The sequence below is a fragment of the Ciconia boyciana genome, chromosome 7 (genome assembly GCF_034638445.1).
Source record: "Ciconia boyciana chromosome 7, ASM3463844v1, whole genome shotgun sequence".
Classification (NCBI taxonomy): domain Eukaryota; kingdom Metazoa; phylum Chordata; class Aves; order Ciconiiformes; family Ciconiidae; genus Ciconia; species Ciconia boyciana.
In genome coordinates, this window is record NC_132940.1 from 4,577,020 (window position 1) to 4,593,953 (window position 16,934).

The following is a 16,934-nucleotide window of genomic DNA, read 5'->3' on the forward strand; positions in this document are numbered from 1 at the left end:
TTGCCCAGAAGTATGGACGCTTACATCAGCTAGGGACCAAACACATTGCTTGGAATAAAGACACCGAAGAACTAATTTTAAAAGTCTTTATGTGAATATAAAAGAATTCTTTCCAAAGAAAAATAAAACCAAAAGTTTAAAAATTAGTGCAATTTTTCAAGTTCTATGCAACACAGTGTTTACATTTGTTTTAAACAGAAGATGTAGACACCGATACACTGAAAACCTTAACTCTAGCTTGACTAGTGGGGGGGAAGGGAAAAAAGCAAGGAAGTTAAGAAAATTACTTTACTAGACATTACCAACTCTTAAACAATTGTTTTCATTTTCTAACTCCTAAACTATTTATGCCTACCTAAATAAAACATCAGTATTGCTTATATTACTTATTTCCTAGTAAGTGTATATTGTAGAAAATAGAGTACCCATATATATATTTTTAATGAACAAAAAAATCAGTTAGGTGAAAACTTATTTTCAGTGAACATTTCTTAATCCACTATAATACAGTTGTTGCAAAAGAATCTTCTCAAAACTGCTGCCTGATCCACCTTGAGTAAAAGAACCTACTAGTCCAAAATTTGTATTATTGCTACAAAACACTTCTCTTCCATAGTGGTTAATCTTAAATAAAAAAAATATTAACAAATGATATGTCAATCAGAAGATATTTTTGTTTCTTTGGATCTATATTACCCGTTTTACTGGAAACTGGCTAAAGTTACTAATAATGCTGACTAAATTCAGCAATATTCAATGATTTCATCTCGTAATTTGAATCTGTTCCTAACTGTGCTGTCTGGGCATGATATGAATTCATCTTGCAGCAGAGATAAGTAGCCTCTTTCTTTGTCCTGCCTCAGCAGTGGTGCACGTTACCTCAAAGAACATTGTATTGATGTTGTTCTGCTGCTACGTGTTGCGTACAACTCAGCTGTAACACAGCAATGCTAGTAGTAGCTTTTTTTGTTTGACATGAATGAAGTTAACATTAAAATGATACTTATTCTAATGATCCTTTCTGCACACCCAGATGAGCTGAAGTGAATACACCACCATGGCTTATAATCAAATATTTATTTCCACAGATCAGTTCCTCATTCATAGTATGTAACCCAAGTTTAATCAGTTATAAAACAGCCACTCTTAAACAGGTTCTCAGTCCCAAAGAAACAGTTAAGTTATATTCACAGGCTTAACTTTTAACAGTTTGGAAAAGTCTCAAATAAGTAAAATTTTATCTAATAGCTGAAAACCCGATTCATTTTTTGCAACCCCAAAAAGACTATCAGGGATGACCTTGCCCTGAAAAAGGCTGATCCCTGTCTGTAGTTCCGTATTTAAATTCTTCCATCGCTAGTCAGAAGACAAGCTTCCAATTAAATGATAGGGAGGTTCTTGGTTCATTTTTGGTTCCAGGGTCTGCAGTTTTGAGAAGTGTACATCAAAGACATCTGCTCCGAGTTTTTCACTATTCAGCACCTGATAGGACTACTGACACAGCTCTACTACTGTGAGAAGTACGACAAATGCATCAAGCCTACTAACTAGATGAGTATTTGAAAGACGACCATGAAAGTTTCCATGCTGTAAAGAACGAGGGTTAAGAGATCCATTCAACACCATCAGTGACAGTTTCACATTTCACTAGAACACACCAAAGTACCAGGCTTTAGAAATGTAAGCATCTTGCTAAGACTTAGTCTCCTGTTCCAATGCTCACCACCACATCCCACACCACTTGCAGATTAAACAAGCAATTGTATCTTAAAAATACAAACCCCAATAATATCACTGCAGCAATAAAAGACCTCAAAACCCAAGAGGTAGTCCAAAGAAGCACAGAGTCCTGAAGAACACAACCTGACAGATAAAACCGTCCAACGGCCGTTTGTCTGGCATATTCTCTGCTCCTACCACGTTTAGCATGAGCCTGGCTTTTAAACAATGCCTTGTGTAGACAGAAGTTTTGAAAGAAGAAATCTCTGCTGAATGCCTACATGTATAGCACTGTAAAACTATCATCACAACTAAGAAGCAACGCTAACTAAGTATTAAAAATGAATACTTCCCTTTTCTCTAGCATTGCATGCAATGCCCAATAAAGAATTTAAGATACTGGGGAAGGAAGAAATCAAAGACCAAGCCATACTGAGGGGCATGCAAAATGGAAGACTACTCAAATTTCACAATTGAAAACTTAAATTCCGCAAAGGTGAACCCCGCTCTCAAATCAAAAGATGGCCTTAATGGTGAAGACAGACATATGCTTTCATTCATGCATATGTTTGAGTTTTGTATTAGATCACGGACTGGTACAGCACCCTCAAATACTTAGTTGAAGTGTATTCATTTTATTTTAAGGGCTGCTGTAATTTTATTGTATTTAACTATGGGTACAATGAATTTGTTCTAGACAGTTTGCAAAGAAGAATGGACATTAACAAGTTTCCTAAAAATACAGTTCACAACAAAAATAAGACATTTGGTAAATAAAGTGACACAAATTTTGTGAAAGATAGCAACTTCTTGCACACAAACTTCAGATATCAATCTCCATTTCATCTTCTTCAATCTAGACACTGCAAAACTATTACAGTTTATGCACTCTTCTCCCTGCCAACAATCTTTGCTGCCAACAACTAGCAAAACTATCTTTCATTGATCTGCCTACCACAGTTAGTTCAGAACAACTGAAGTGAAATTACATTTAAAAAAAGGAAAATTAGTTTCTATGCACAGGGTTGTATAAATAGCTGGAAATAAATGGGGTTCCTTCCCACCTAACCTCCCTTCTGCGAATAAATGCAGTGTACCAATAAGCCAGACTTCTAAAACATAGCCCAGACTTTTGAATTATTATAATAGCTTTTTTTCTTACACAGGAAAAGACAGCTTATTTGGCTTTAGTGAATTCAACATCTTCAAGACAGGTTTTCCTTAATGTATATATGCACAGACTTAATCTTTTTAAAATAAAGTGAGTAATTCTGCTTCTCAGTTGAGATGACAAAACAAATCCTGTCTTCTGTTATATAAAAATCAACTGGTACTACACTTTTTTTTCCTTTTTCTATAAATGCAAGTATTTTCTTGCTTTTAAAATTGTACTTTGTATTCTAAAAAAAGTATTTTTTAAAACATGGTACCAATCTTTTAAATTTATTTTTAGAAGAGCCCAGCAAAAACGCCCAATATTGCCAGTTTCCTGAAGTACATTTTTGCATAACATCTTCCCATTACAAAAGTCAACTTTCTAGCCCAAACCCATTAAATAAAGTTTTAAATATATAGTGCCAATTTTTATATTTACAATATATTCTGAAGGCAAATATAAATCTTTTAAGTTGTGCTTGTAAATACATACTGCCGTTATTAAACCTACTTCTACTTGGAAAACTATGTGCTACCTTCTAGACACACCACTGATCAACTTAATCACTTCTTGATAGGTTCTGATGTTGAATTCGCAGTTGCCCACCATTCTAACCTCCTCTTTCATGAAGTAGTTAAAGTGGAAGTTATAAAACATTTAAGGACACTTTAGCATATAAGTTTTCCTCATGGTCCTTGTGGTTTAATCAGATGTTGCACCTGGTACTTTAACAGTGAGATTCCTTCTGGTATTGGTGACATGACGTTGTTGAGCTAGGAAAGAGCGTCCGGGACCATCTCTGCAGGCACCACTGCTGCCAACCAGTCTTGCTTCCATACCTAGCTTCTGAAGAGTTTGGCTCTGCAAGCAAGTTAAACAACAACATTTACACTACAGCAAATACAGAAGAAAAAAAAATTGCCCATCTCTTTCATACACAGAGCTCATGCTTACTTAGTATGCACACAGAATTTATTTTACTGTTTTTCTTACTGCCTCTTGCTGCCATAAAAGGTATGAACCAAGGCTGAAGAAAGTAAGATTGATTCACATTCATATAGAATATGTTAATTTTAGCTTATTGTAAAGCTGTTCCTTTATTAAGCCTTTTACTTTCCTTTTTTGAGTTCCCATTCCAGTCTTTCTTTATGAAACTCTATTTAAACATTGCTTCATATGAAGATGAACAACTTTCACCAGTCCTTTTCACAGCAATCTAACATCAAACGTTCTAACAACCTTTGCAACACTGCTGCAGGATGGCAAGATGGCTCTAGCTTTATTTCACAAATACTGCGCTGTTTGTGAAACATCTAAAGCAGGAGTCTGGAAACCTTTTGAACCACAGCCTCCCTTTGTCTCAAGCCCAAAAACTTCAACAACAAATGCTGTTGAACATTCAGGAATTTAGCATGCCAAATCCAGATGGAAGCTTGTGGGAGCAAATAGTACATTATTAACATGGAAGTCATGGCCTATGCCAAATTTTAAGTCTCCTGTGCTTTGGAACAGAAAACATGTAACAAAATAATTTCACAAAATAGTTGATTGTTAAAATATTTTCCCTTTACGCTGCTATCAAAAATGGTGATGCTGGTATTTCCCAAGTTATCTCAACAGGATTGGAAATTCCAGCTAGAACTCACTCAAGTTTGCATTCTTGCTTGAAGTCAGAATTAGCAAGTGGAAGAGTGATCTCATTTTAAACTGGAACTCTCAGGCTTTGTTCCTTTCCTTAGTTCCCTGTTTTTAGACATGAGGCCATGCTAATCTGCAAGTTCAATTTTTCTGCCACAAGCAGCTAAACTACTAGCTTTCTCTCCTAAGCACCAGTTTATAGTGAATCTAAAAAGGAAAAAAAGGCAATGTAAGATTTAACTGTCACATTTAGCAAGATGTGTTTTTCTGATTTCTGAGATATCAACAAATGAACTTTTGACCCACCTTGTTATACCACGCAGTTACAATTAGCTTTTCCTCGTAATCACGTAACTTAGCAAGTTTGCATTCAGCCTGCAAGCAGACAATAGAGAAGACAATCTCAATGAGAACACAAAAATAATCTGCATAAGCTTACTGCAGTCCATTGAGTGAAACAAACACATGCAGCAGAAATGCTTAAATACGCAAAATAACTAGAAGGCTTAGAAGCGTAAATAAAGATACTTCCATAAATGGCTATGAGAGAAGTTACAGACTACTTCAAGAAGAGGCTAAACTTTACACAAGTTGCAGTTCAACTTAGAACCATACTTTGAGGGTGTGTGTGGGGGAAATGCATGAAAGTCTAGGGTGTATCAGAAAGTCTATAAATAATTTAGTAATTTTTTTACCTGAAAGTCAAAGACAAAAATGTACCTCTAGTGGCTGAATATTTTTATCATGTCACTGCACTGTTATTATTTAGTAAAGTTACCTAGTACCTACACATAGAAGAAATCTGAGGCCACAGCATTTATAAAGTCAGACCTTTCAGCCTACTAACTCATGTTGAGGAATTTTGTATTTGCTCAGGTAACTATTCTAACCAGTCCCATCAATATTGCTATAAAACTGAATACAGCATCTCCCACATTTTTTTTGGTCCTTGGACTACTGTCAACAATCCTTTCAGGATTTCAGCCAAGCAGATTTTACTGAATTAACAGGTTTTGCTCTTCTATATAGTTTCAAGAACTCCAGTACATGAAACCGCTGGTATCAGAGGTCTAGTAAATTAAACAAGTCACTGCTCAAATACCTAGTCCCTCATACAAACTAAGTTACATTACTAGGTCGGACTCCACAGCTCTGTACAAGATACCGTAACATGGCAAAACTATTAGTCTTATGAAGTATTTCACTTATAGCTTTTCAGAGGGTTTAGAAAGAATCCAAATTAGAGTTTAAGTTGTACATTGAAAAACACCGCTGAAAAGTAAACTGCTCTGACAGACTTATACTAGGATACAAGGTTAATTAAGCCAAACTAAAAATCTCTAGATTTGACGGTCTGTGCAGTTTCTAACTGAATGCAGCATTGAAGGGTACTGAATCATTAGGAAACAGTAACCTGAATGTCTAATATCAGAGACAGCAGAACATATTAGAAGTTATTATTAAATACACGTAAATTTTTACCTCTAGTGCTTCAATTTTTTTGTCTTTCTCCGTTATCTGTTTTCTGAGCAACATAATTTCTGCTGATGCTGGATTTAGCCTGGGGTCTAAGGTTTTTATCACCTGTACAAGGCAAAACAAAAGCATTACACATCAGGTTTGATTCTCAACAGCTCTACATCTCATTTGCTCACAGTATAAATACGAAAACAGACTGAGCACTAGTCAGGCAATTATGATGAAAACTAGGCTGTTACACTGTACAACAGAAGATATCAAAGCGTACAAAGGAATCATTAATGCATCTCACGCTTTCACCTAAACCCCATTCTCTCATACACTTAACTGACTGCAGTAAGCAATTTGACTAAAACCACAACATGTAGCTACTAATTTTAATTGGGAGGTGGAGGGGGGACTCAATCCATTTACCAGTTTGAGGGAGGAATGTATATGTTCAGAAATATGCCACTCACATTTCTTGCTTTCTCAAGGTACATTTTATATCTTTCTTCCATTGCTTTCATATCCTCATCTTTTTTTCGCAAAGCTGCTTCCAGCTCTCCAATCTTCTGGGCTATTTACAGAAATTATCAACAAAGACATACAACATAAAAATAGATGGTACTTTCAAGGCTTCTGTGTTCTCTTGATTTAACTACCCCCCCAATAAACTTTCTAGCTACTACACAATTCCCTAAGTTATTTTTGTTTCAGTTGTACCATAAGGTCCTGCCTGACCCTGAATTCCTGTTTTGCAGAGAGTATTGTTCAAGAAAATTAAGCCCCCATGAATCTCTCCCTGCCCACCACCATGTGGAAAAAAACCCACTCCCCATTTCAGGTTTAAAGCTAAGCTGTAGCAGAAAGCCTTATCCAGACAAGTATCCCATAACCCAGTGGCTATGGGAATCATTTCAGAAGAAACTTACCATAGTCTCATAAAAAAACCCCAAAAAACCACACAAAACAACTTACGGTTCTGATTAACATCAGGCTGGAGTTCTGCAAGATCAGCCTCTTTCTTCTGTAACTCATCATGAACTTCATTCAACTTTTCCCTATGAATGAAAAGCTGGGCTAAGGATTAAGCTCACAAATAATTCTATGCACAGTTTTAAGAGCTGAAAGCTGAAACTTGATGGTGGAGGTGATTAAACAACTATTTTAAACTCTGGCAATTCTTTCAAGTTTAAATAGAAATATCAGTATGTATTTTTGAAGAACCACAAAAGTTGTGATGTCTGAGGCTCATTGACCTAAAACTAGAAACAAAAAAAGAAAATGAACAAAAAAAACCCCTCCAGCATCTCCTTAAGCAGGAACTACATCTGCTGAAAGGATGGAAGTATTTCAGAAGAATGAAATACTTTGAGTCCAGTAAGAGTGATGGTTTTAGCATCAGAACAGTTAAAACGCTATTGGTGATGAAGAGACAGGTAAGTGGATACTAGTATTACAAGATTATCATGATCGGAGTAGACAAAACTAGAACGTTAATACTTAACTCACTACATGCATGATTCTCAAATCAGTGGCTTAGAAAATATAACACATCCCTACAAAGACTTAGGCAGTTTCTGTGCTACGACAGTCAAATTATTTAGCATAAATAAGCTATTGTGGATGCATGTGCCTTACTTACATATGTGCTGCCAATTTCTGCTTCAGGTTGCTAGACTACAAAAGGAAAGAGTTACAATTCAGTTATATTTCAGTATTCCATACCATGCAATGTTAAAGTGCTCTTACAAATCAGCCAACAATACTTAGCACACCTAAATAAGTCAAACCAAATAAATCCTAAGAACACTGCATTTTTTTCCATGTATTTACGTAAATGCATTCATATTTTTTACATCGCACAGATATCAATTCCAGCATCTTTTTTCTTTAAAGCTATCCTTCACACTATGCCACCATTTAATGATAAAACTAGACATCTTTAAAAGTAAAGTAGAAGAGTTACAGTTCCTTAAAGAAGGCAGGAGGAAGGAATCACATAGAACATGAGCTTTTCAATTGAAATGCAGTTGGTGCGGGGGTCTCGTGGATTCTCATACTATAGACACTAAACTTGTTTGCTCTGAATACAGTGGAGCCAAGTCTGTTTTACCTAAACTGCATTTTTTTCAGGCAGGAGAGAGTTTTTAGAATACAGTGACCAGCCTCACTTACTTAAGATCTTTGCTTGTAAAGTCTTTTGAAAGGTGTGTGTTTGTTTGGGTCAGGGGTGGGGGGGGCTTGGGTGATCCAAAGGGGCTTCAGAGCTTGCTTACTTTTACTACTGCATAAACTAGTGTGTTTCAAACTAACTTAAAAAAAAAAAAAGGGCACCAAACCACAATCCTGCCTTCTTAGTAGTTATCAGCTCTAGACACGCTGAAAAAGAGGCACATCTAAACAAAGGACTTGATGTTACACTGAAGGTTTTTAAACAAAACTGGCAAGATGTCTTCAAGGTCAAGAAGCCTCAACTTTCACTTACTCCTTCAGTCTTGGATCCCTGCTCCTGTAAAGTCTTTTGCAGATCTTCAATCTGCTGCTGTAACTCCCCAATACGCTCTTCATTTAGCCTTTTAGGAAGAAAAAAACAGTTATTACCCATCTAAATAGATCACAACAGACAGACTTTTCTGTTTCATGTCTGGTTGATAAATTTTCAGAGGGTCTACCCAGCAGGACTTGAGCCACAAAGAAACTGATTTCAAATGCTTTTAGCTTGACCTGAATTTCTGCTGAAACAAACACATGGCAGCTTTATTAAAGATTTTATAAAAAGACCTAGAATCATTTTAAGTTTTGAGAAAACTTAATTACCCAAAATTCTCATATTCTAGTAAACTGCTTTCAGCATTCATTAACTGATAGAGAAATTCAGACCATACCCCAGTGTTACAACATGATTAGTTTGAAGTTCCAGAAATAGAGTTTACATCCATTCTTGGTCTACCAAGAATCATGCAGAGCCAAGAAGAGTGTCCTATAAGCAACACTTTCTTCAGAGTATGCTACACACAGATCTACCACATTTTACACCACCACATTTGAGTTACTTTCCTTCTTGCTTGCTTCATAACCCTTCGTTAATGATTACACTGATGAAATAGAAAGGATAATTGGCTTCCTGCACAGTGCTACGCCACAGATGCAAGCCACAAGGTCACTCTGAAGGTCCAGAAATCACTTTTTGCTATGTTTTAAGATGCTGTTTCACCCATCACCTTTTCTCAGTTTCTAGTTCATTCACTGTCCGATGCTTTTGCTCCAGCTGCTCCTGGAGCTCTGTAATACGTTCGTTTTCTGATCCTTCCTGTTGTAGTAGAAGCATCTTATTTTCATGCTGCAGCCGAATAAACATTTCTCTGAATCAAAACCAACAAAAAAGTCACTATTAATTAAGAAAAAGGTGACTAAGAGTAGGAGGTAGTATTCCTGTTCGCTCCCCCAACCTTAAAGTGAGTGAAACAAGTTCTGCTTAAGGATATAGTTGGGGTAACAATGCAATTTTTTATTAAAAGGTAACTTACAATTTTCAAACATCACAATAGTTTTTTAAGAGATATGAACAAAGTTTTAATTTAAGTCATTCCAAATGCAGAGTTTATTGTGCCTTTATGTTTCACTCTGCCAGACATTAACAGTAATATTAGCTAGCCTTTAGCTGTTCTGTCTTAGTTGCTGTGTATTATTTCTTTATTCTGTCTGCCAGTGGCAAGATAAGAATTGTTTCGCTCCTTAAAGAGGATGTTTCAAGCCAAACTTTATATCCAGCAATCTGATATGCTTTTAAGAAAGAATGCAAAGTAATTATAGTATGGGGAAATAATTATTAACAGCTACATGGAGGTCCAGACAAGCATCATGGAGGGAAAGCAAGTAGTGGGATACAGAGTCATGTTGCCAAAAATATTGAACTTTCACAGAGACAGTATTATGCCCCACCCATGAAAATCCCAAAACAACCTCAACCTTTTTGTCTTACCTATATTCCACTGGCAGAATTTCAGCAGCAAGATTCTCATGGCTTTTAACACGAGATGCACCTGAAATTGCATGCGAAGTTTAAATTAACAAACTTAAAGAAGTCACTAATATACATAAAAAAGCCTCTGAAGATAAAGCAATACCTGTTTGACTCAGGTGATCCTGCTGCATCTGTGAATACCGGAGCTCTTCATTTGTCTCTCTTAATGCATCACACTGTACTATCAGTCTCTAAGAAGACATATTTGAGGTGGAATTAAGTCATACTGCACCACTTCAAGACCAAATAACATTAATCAGGAATAGTACTGACACACACACATTTTAAGACACATTTTACATTTTATATGTGTATACACACACAAGGCGCTAAACTTCATTTTTATAGTAGCACTACTTCTGGGAAGGTTTTCCTCAAGCAGAGCATTTGAGATTTATTAGGTGTTCAAATAAACTCTTGTTCAAGAGACTTACCTCTTTTTCTTTGATTAAAGCTTCATGTTTTTCTTCAAGTCGCTTCATTTCAAATGCTAGCTTATCAGCTCTTTTTGATTCTTCAGACAGTTTGTTATGAAGCTCCTGGACCTTTCCATAAAAAGACTATATTCAGCACATGAACGTTGCAAGACGCTATCTTTAAAAGCTGTTATAACCTTCACTCCTGCCCGGTTCAGCCAAAATAAACAGCTGGTCCTCCAAGCTTGGGGAAGGGGAGGTGGGATGGGGGCCTGCATGTTTGGCAGTTTTTTTGTTGTTTTTTTGTTTGGTTTTGGGTTTTGTCTTTTGTTTTTTTTAAATATTTAACTCCTGCATCTCTTAATTACTACTGAAATAAGTGAAATTGAAATAAAAACTTCTACAGTTTAAAATAAATTTCCATGAAGAAAGTTAAGAATATTACATACAAGTGACCTCAGTAATAGCTGAACAACCTCTCCCAGGCACACAAATTACCTCAGTTAAAGTAAAGAAGAAAAGCCTGCAAACCATGGACAACCAATCAGTTGAGAGGCCAACTACAGTTAAGCTTGCTAGTTTAATAAACAGGGAAAAAGAGAAAGTGCACGGCAGAGTATGAAGGAGTTTTCACAAGTAAGAAATTCTAAGGGGACAATACAGGTTAAGCCCATGGACTGTTAAATTAAGCTGTTCAATTTTTTTTTTTCATTGAAACATAATTAAAATAATTTCATTTAGGTAAGATGACTATCTGAGGAAAAAGTAACATCTTAAGTATAGATGCAGCCTTACCTGTCTTTTGTAGGTTTCTAGTTGGGCACGTGCTGCATTGGCTTTCTTCAGTTCATCCTCCAGACTGACTGTATTGTGCATATACATCATGTTGGTTTCCTGCAGAGATTTAACTTGTCTGCGGAAGTCATTCAGATCCTGTAGCTTTTTACGATACACTTCAACAGTTGATTCCAGCTTGCTTGCCTTGTCTGCAGTAGTCCTTAAAGTATAAACAGGAATTAGAAGAAAGAGTATGTTTCTTCAAAAGGTTAAAAAAAGTCAAATTCTGCCTTCATGCACGTTCAAGATATTTTCAAAGATAGATGCAACGTGCTTAACAGCAGAGTTAAACCTTACTGCTTTATTTTTAAATCCATAATCAATGCAAACTTGCCTTGTGCAAAGATTGCTTATAAAAATTGAAATCACCACAGGGTTTAAGTGGGAGTAAGACTGCCAGTCGTGTGCCAGAAGTACAAGCAATGGTTAGTATGTCAAATATCTCTAGGGAATTCTGTGGGGTGCAATGTAAATGCACCACAACATCCTGTGCTAGATAGTCATCTCAAAGTACTGCTACCTGGTAAGGAAAAATACACAGATGTTCTCATTGCGGGTTACACATAATTAGAACGTAATTGCACTATGAAAATTATCATTAGCAGGTATGACCAAGAATTACCAGCTGATCATTAACAAAAATCTACATGGTAAGAAAATATTTGGATCATAAACCCACAAATTTTAATATCTGTGTTTAATATCTGCCATCTCATATCACTAGAAGCTAGTACAAGAAGATTACGGAAGAAAAATCTATTGTCAAGATTTGTTTCAGATGTTTTTTAAGAACCACTATAAGTTAAACACCTGAAACCACTTCTCTTTCCACCTTTTATTCATACTATTTTATGAATAGCAGACCTGCTTTTGCAACATGATTTGCTGTGGATATTTCTTGGGTGGTCTGGTATTTAATTTAGTTTATGCAAGCTGGAATGTTACGTTAAATTCTCATCAAGGTTATTGTGTATTTCATCTTCATTGTGTTAATCATGTTGCTGACCTAAATCTAGCCTAGAATGCTGACACCAAAGTTATGTCGAAGTTTTAGCTGTATGTATGCTTTCCTACATCAGAAGAGGCAGCCTCTTGCCAAGACAAATGTCCCCTTAATAAGAATGCACACCCCCCAAAAAAATTTTCTTAATTCTTGCATAACTTCAACCTTCCACCCCACATGAAGAATAATAATTTCTGTAATCATTAATCCGGCTTCACAGAAAAATTCCATGTTGCTATTCTTATGCAAACAATAGAGGGTATGCCTGAAAGCTTGCACTCCATCTCTGCTTTGTCAGAGGGCCTTTTTCCAACATTTATTTTAGATCTCATTCAGATAAGATCTATCCGCAGAAGTAACGCCTCAGAAAAAAATCTTGTTAAATACAAAGCCTTGGATTTAGTCATTAAATCCTCCTAATGTGCGTGTGGGGAGCTCTCTCTATTACATACTTAAGAATATCATTTTCATCTTTCAAGGCTCTAGATTCTTCTGCTAAAGAGGTTAGTTCATTGTTTCGATGTTGCAGTTCAATCAATTGTTTTTCCAAGTCTTCACAATGGACACGATAATCATCTTTTGCAGCTTCAAGCCTACCAGATCAAAAACAGAAACTCTGTTAAGAACTCATCGGTTATTACACATTTTTCATTTAGAGCACTAAATGGACTACTAAAAATAAACAAGACAAAGGAAACCTATTCATTTAAGTAGCCAGAAAAATTGTAATGTAAACACGGAACATTTTATTGACTAACTGTTAAATCATAATGGATTGTATACTGCAAATTTACCATATCAATATCAAGGGATCACATGAAAAGTGATTTTTTTCCCCAATAGGGATCACAGGGAGAAAGACTAATATGAAAAAGAAATCAGTACAGTAAAGAGATACGGTGGTTTTGGGGGGGGACTAGGGGTTTTTTCTTGTTTTCTTTACACACAAATCACTTCAGCACTCATTTTCTGCCTTCTGTCACCTTTTTTGAAGTGGATATATTTGACATGACAAGCAAGGGATTTTTCAGAGAAAATTTCATACCTGAAGTTTTCTTCTTGCAGTTGTTCCAGCTGCAACTGTGCATGAAAATACTTTTTTGCAACCACAGTATTTGGATCATCAAGAGAGTCGTCTAATTGCTCTATCCTGTCATTCATAATCTCATTTTCTGACATCAAGCTGCTTTTTTCCTCCTGGAGAGCAGCCACCTAGTACAGATAAAACAGCATCAACATTGTAAGACCTGTCCAACTGGAAGCAACTAAAACAAGACAGCAGTATGTCACCAAATTAGTTTATGAAAAAGACCGAGCATTTAGAAATTTTAGAACGTAATTTACATAGCATACTTGAGCATACAGATGCTTTAGTGTATGACAGTTATGAAGCACTAAAGGAAAAGTCCCTCTAAAAAAAGACAAATTTTTGTAACTGAAACCATGGTAAAGGCAGACAATGTGATATGGAGAGAAACGGGTACTTTCATTAAAAAGGATACCATGGACGCCATACAAAAAACTTTAAGTATTGGTGTAAAGGTACTCTCCATCTTGCTTGTACTTAACAATAAAAAGCAGGATGGCACCGGCTAGCACACTAACACAGTACTGCCGTGCGCTCAGCAGTGAATGGTTGCGCAAGAAGCCATTTCAGGCGCCATAAGCTAGTAAGCACACACACAAAAGAAAAAACCTAGACAGCTTCATATAGAACATGCATTTTTTGCAACAATCAAACAAGTTTGATATTGAAAGTGTTCACAGCTAAGCAAATGAGAATACAACACTTCATTGAAACAGTAAGTATATTAACAGCCATAAAATGGGGAAGGATTAAGAGGATAGAACCTTTAAAGTTTTTCTAGTGAAAGCTGTTGTGTTAATTTTAACATCCTGTCAAACATAAGAGCATGTAGCATGTGTTAGTTAACTGGCATTTAAACAGGGACAATATGCTTTTTGGGTTATGTTTTCCTGAATCATAAAGAAAACCTACCTTTCTTATACTCTTGGAAAATATCAAGGAAGACTGAGACCTTACAAGTGAATTTATTAAGAATTAGTTTAAATGAGAAGCATCAGTCAATATTATGGCTTCAAATAAATAAAATTTAAAAAAAAACAACATATAATGGTGACATTATTAGATTAAACATCAGACATAACCTAGAGTATGCAATATTAAGAAACAGTTTGTGATCATAACTTAAAAGTCTATCGGTCAAACAGATGGAAGAAACAAAACAGTAATTAATCTACGACTTCATTAGGTGCTGGCTTTCTTGGTTCACTCCTTTTTACATACCAGAAGTCACTTTACTATATACAAGCACACACAAACACCTGTGAGTAGAGAGCATATCTGAGTCTTGCTCAGCATAATACACTTCCTGTTCAAGGTTCAGCCACTCCTTAAACGTGCATAACATTCACACTTTTAGAATAATGTCTCAGACTTAAAAAACAAAACAAACAAACAAACAAAACACCACCACCCAAAAACCCCCCCAAGAACTTTCACGCAACTCAGAGCAAGTTTTTCATCTTTTCTCAGTTCCTTTCTAATAGCTTTCTCTTCTTCTTTTCTATTATTTCAACATAACAGAAGTGGTGTCAAAGTCAACACAACTTATGAAGAGATATTTTAAAAACACATCCCAGTATTGAAGAGCTACGGTGTCATTAACTCATCTGTTTATACTCAGCAGTACGTTTCCCTCAAACATCTTTCATGCCTTCACCTGGCAAATGCTACATTATGAGCAACTGGCTTTGTGTAACCTATCATTAATTAATACGAGAAATCTCAAAAGAGAAGTTTGTGGGAGACAGGACAAAGCCTGGGACTCCTCTAGTGAGACATACGGAGTCTTCCAACGGAAGCAGAAAGTACAAGTAAATTGTTATCCCAGCACCTCTCTCAAAAGCGAGAGCTTTTAAACAGTGAACACACTTTTTGAAGTATAACAACTGTAGTCTGCGAATTCAGGTGTCATATCAATCCTCTTGCCCATTTAAAAGAAATCATCTTCTCCTGCAGATTCTGCTCACAAGTGTTTTTAGATTTCTGCTTTCACTAGGAAGCCTTACTACTGCCTCAAGAAAAAAAGAAATATCAGTTCAATTCTAGCAACAGCTTCCTGGGCATGGCAATTAGCTATGAGCCGCTTATATATGAGTATTCTACTTTTTCAGTCGTCATCACCTTTAAGAAATGTAAAACTGGCCTGTGGTTTTGTGGGTTTTTTTTCAGAGGCTCATACAGCCAGTGTAGCACTCCGGCTCCTATAAGGAGATGCCACCCAAATGTTCTCTTTGTACAGAATCAAATCTGAGATGAACTGCCTTACCAGATAAACCTCTTTCTATTCTCAGATTATAATGCCATAAAACAGGAATCAGACTTAGGGCTAACAAATGGATTTTTTCTTTTTTCTTTAAAAAGTTGATTGAAGTGCAAGTTCCTGTTTATTGTTACGACACCCTCTCTCCTTTTTCCTAAAGAGTGACCTGATTAACTTCTATATCCATTAAAAACAAAAAGTAGGCCTATTATCAGCATGGTTTGAAAGGTTCTATTAGTTTCCATGATTTTTATTTCCTGAAATATCCCCCATGTTGCAACTGCATACAAGAAAAAGTTAGTAACTTTTAGACAAATTTCAAATTTTAGTTTTTCATCAATTACTGAAAACAGCATCATTTTCCTATGATTAAATCTAATGACTGATTACTACATGAACTGGATTTTTTGGACACAGTTCAGAAGACTGGAGAAAGCAGTGACTAAAAATGAAATGGGCATGATAACTGTTCTGATGTCTACCTGCTACTGAGGGTAAACATAAAGCTAGCAGACCAAACAACCTTTGAGTTCACAGTTGGCACAGGACCTCAGCTTACACTTCCATCAGAAACTATTTCCAGTAATTGCATTTTCCCCCACAAACAGCTAAGAATCCTCATAGAAATTTAAATAAATGCAAAATTCATTTTGCCCTTCAGAATTTCTGCATCCTAATAGCAGCACCACTACATATTAAAGAAATAAGCAACATGCTGTTTCTTACCTGTAAATCTAGCTCTTGACATCTTTGCGCCAACTCTTCTTTTTCTGCTAGTGCTTCCTGAAGATCTTCCAAAGCTTTTTTAAGCTTTTAAAAAATAAGATAGTCAATCATTCTGGCCCATATCCAAAGTACTCACAGTTCTAGCTTCCAAAATGTCTCAGTTGCTTATACCAATTGTTTAAGAAGGATGTTAAGTACACATTGACACAGAAACCTATATATACACTGTTAGATCAAGATCTCTGTTCATTTCACCTGCACTTTAAATGACTACCATATGTAGTAAGTAAATTATTGAAACTCAGAGTAACATCCAGATTCAACTAACAACTTAGGCTAAAAGCATATCATATCCAAACACAGGATCATTCGTGTTGTCACAATTTCAAAATCCCTGCCTGTTAAATCAAATGCCCTTCATCTCAGAACAGAAACAGCGATGCTCCTTTATGGGCAGGTACTTTTAAAGACATCTTCATTTTATGTGCAACATCCTGTAGCGTTCAGGTTATCAAGAATTTTCATGACCCCTTAAAAACAACCTGAAGTGTTTAGCCTGACATGGCTCAGCCTTGAGGTACCCCTAGCTCTTCTTGCAATGTAG

At 36.1% G+C, this 16,934-nt stretch overlaps 1 protein-coding gene across 2 annotated transcripts in view; it reads right to left on the reverse strand.

The window, feature by feature from the left end:
• HOOK1 (hook microtubule tethering protein 1) overlaps window positions 1-16,934 on the reverse strand; it is a 30,904-nt gene continuing 13,970 nt past the window's right edge. The window contains exons 8-22 of one of the 2 annotated variants that reach the window (XM_072868094.1): window positions 16,331-16,414; window positions 13,303-13,469; window positions 12,710-12,850; window positions 11,213-11,414; window positions 10,436-10,546; window positions 10,105-10,192; window positions 9,960-10,020; window positions 9,199-9,339; window positions 8,463-8,550; window positions 7,620-7,654; window positions 6,953-7,035; window positions 6,451-6,551; window positions 5,996-6,097; window positions 4,820-4,888; window positions 1-3,736 (exon numbers count right to left, since the gene is read on the reverse strand). In XM_072868094.1, the coding sequence (XP_072724195.1) occupies window positions 3,578-3,736; window positions 4,820-4,888; window positions 5,996-6,097; window positions 6,451-6,551; window positions 6,953-7,035; window positions 7,620-7,654; window positions 8,463-8,550; window positions 9,199-9,339; window positions 9,960-10,020; window positions 10,105-10,192; window positions 10,436-10,546; window positions 11,213-11,414; window positions 12,710-12,850; window positions 13,303-13,469; window positions 16,331-16,414 (1,632 nt within the window). In that variant the 3' untranslated portion in view covers window positions 1-3,577. The remainder of the gene's footprint in view (window positions 3,737-4,819; window positions 4,889-5,995; window positions 6,098-6,450; window positions 6,552-6,952; window positions 7,036-7,619; window positions 7,655-8,462; window positions 8,551-9,198; window positions 9,340-9,959; window positions 10,021-10,104; window positions 10,193-10,435; window positions 10,547-11,212; window positions 11,415-12,709; window positions 12,851-13,302; window positions 13,470-16,330; window positions 16,415-16,934) is intronic. The other variant, XM_072868093.1, reaches the window with a different exon arrangement.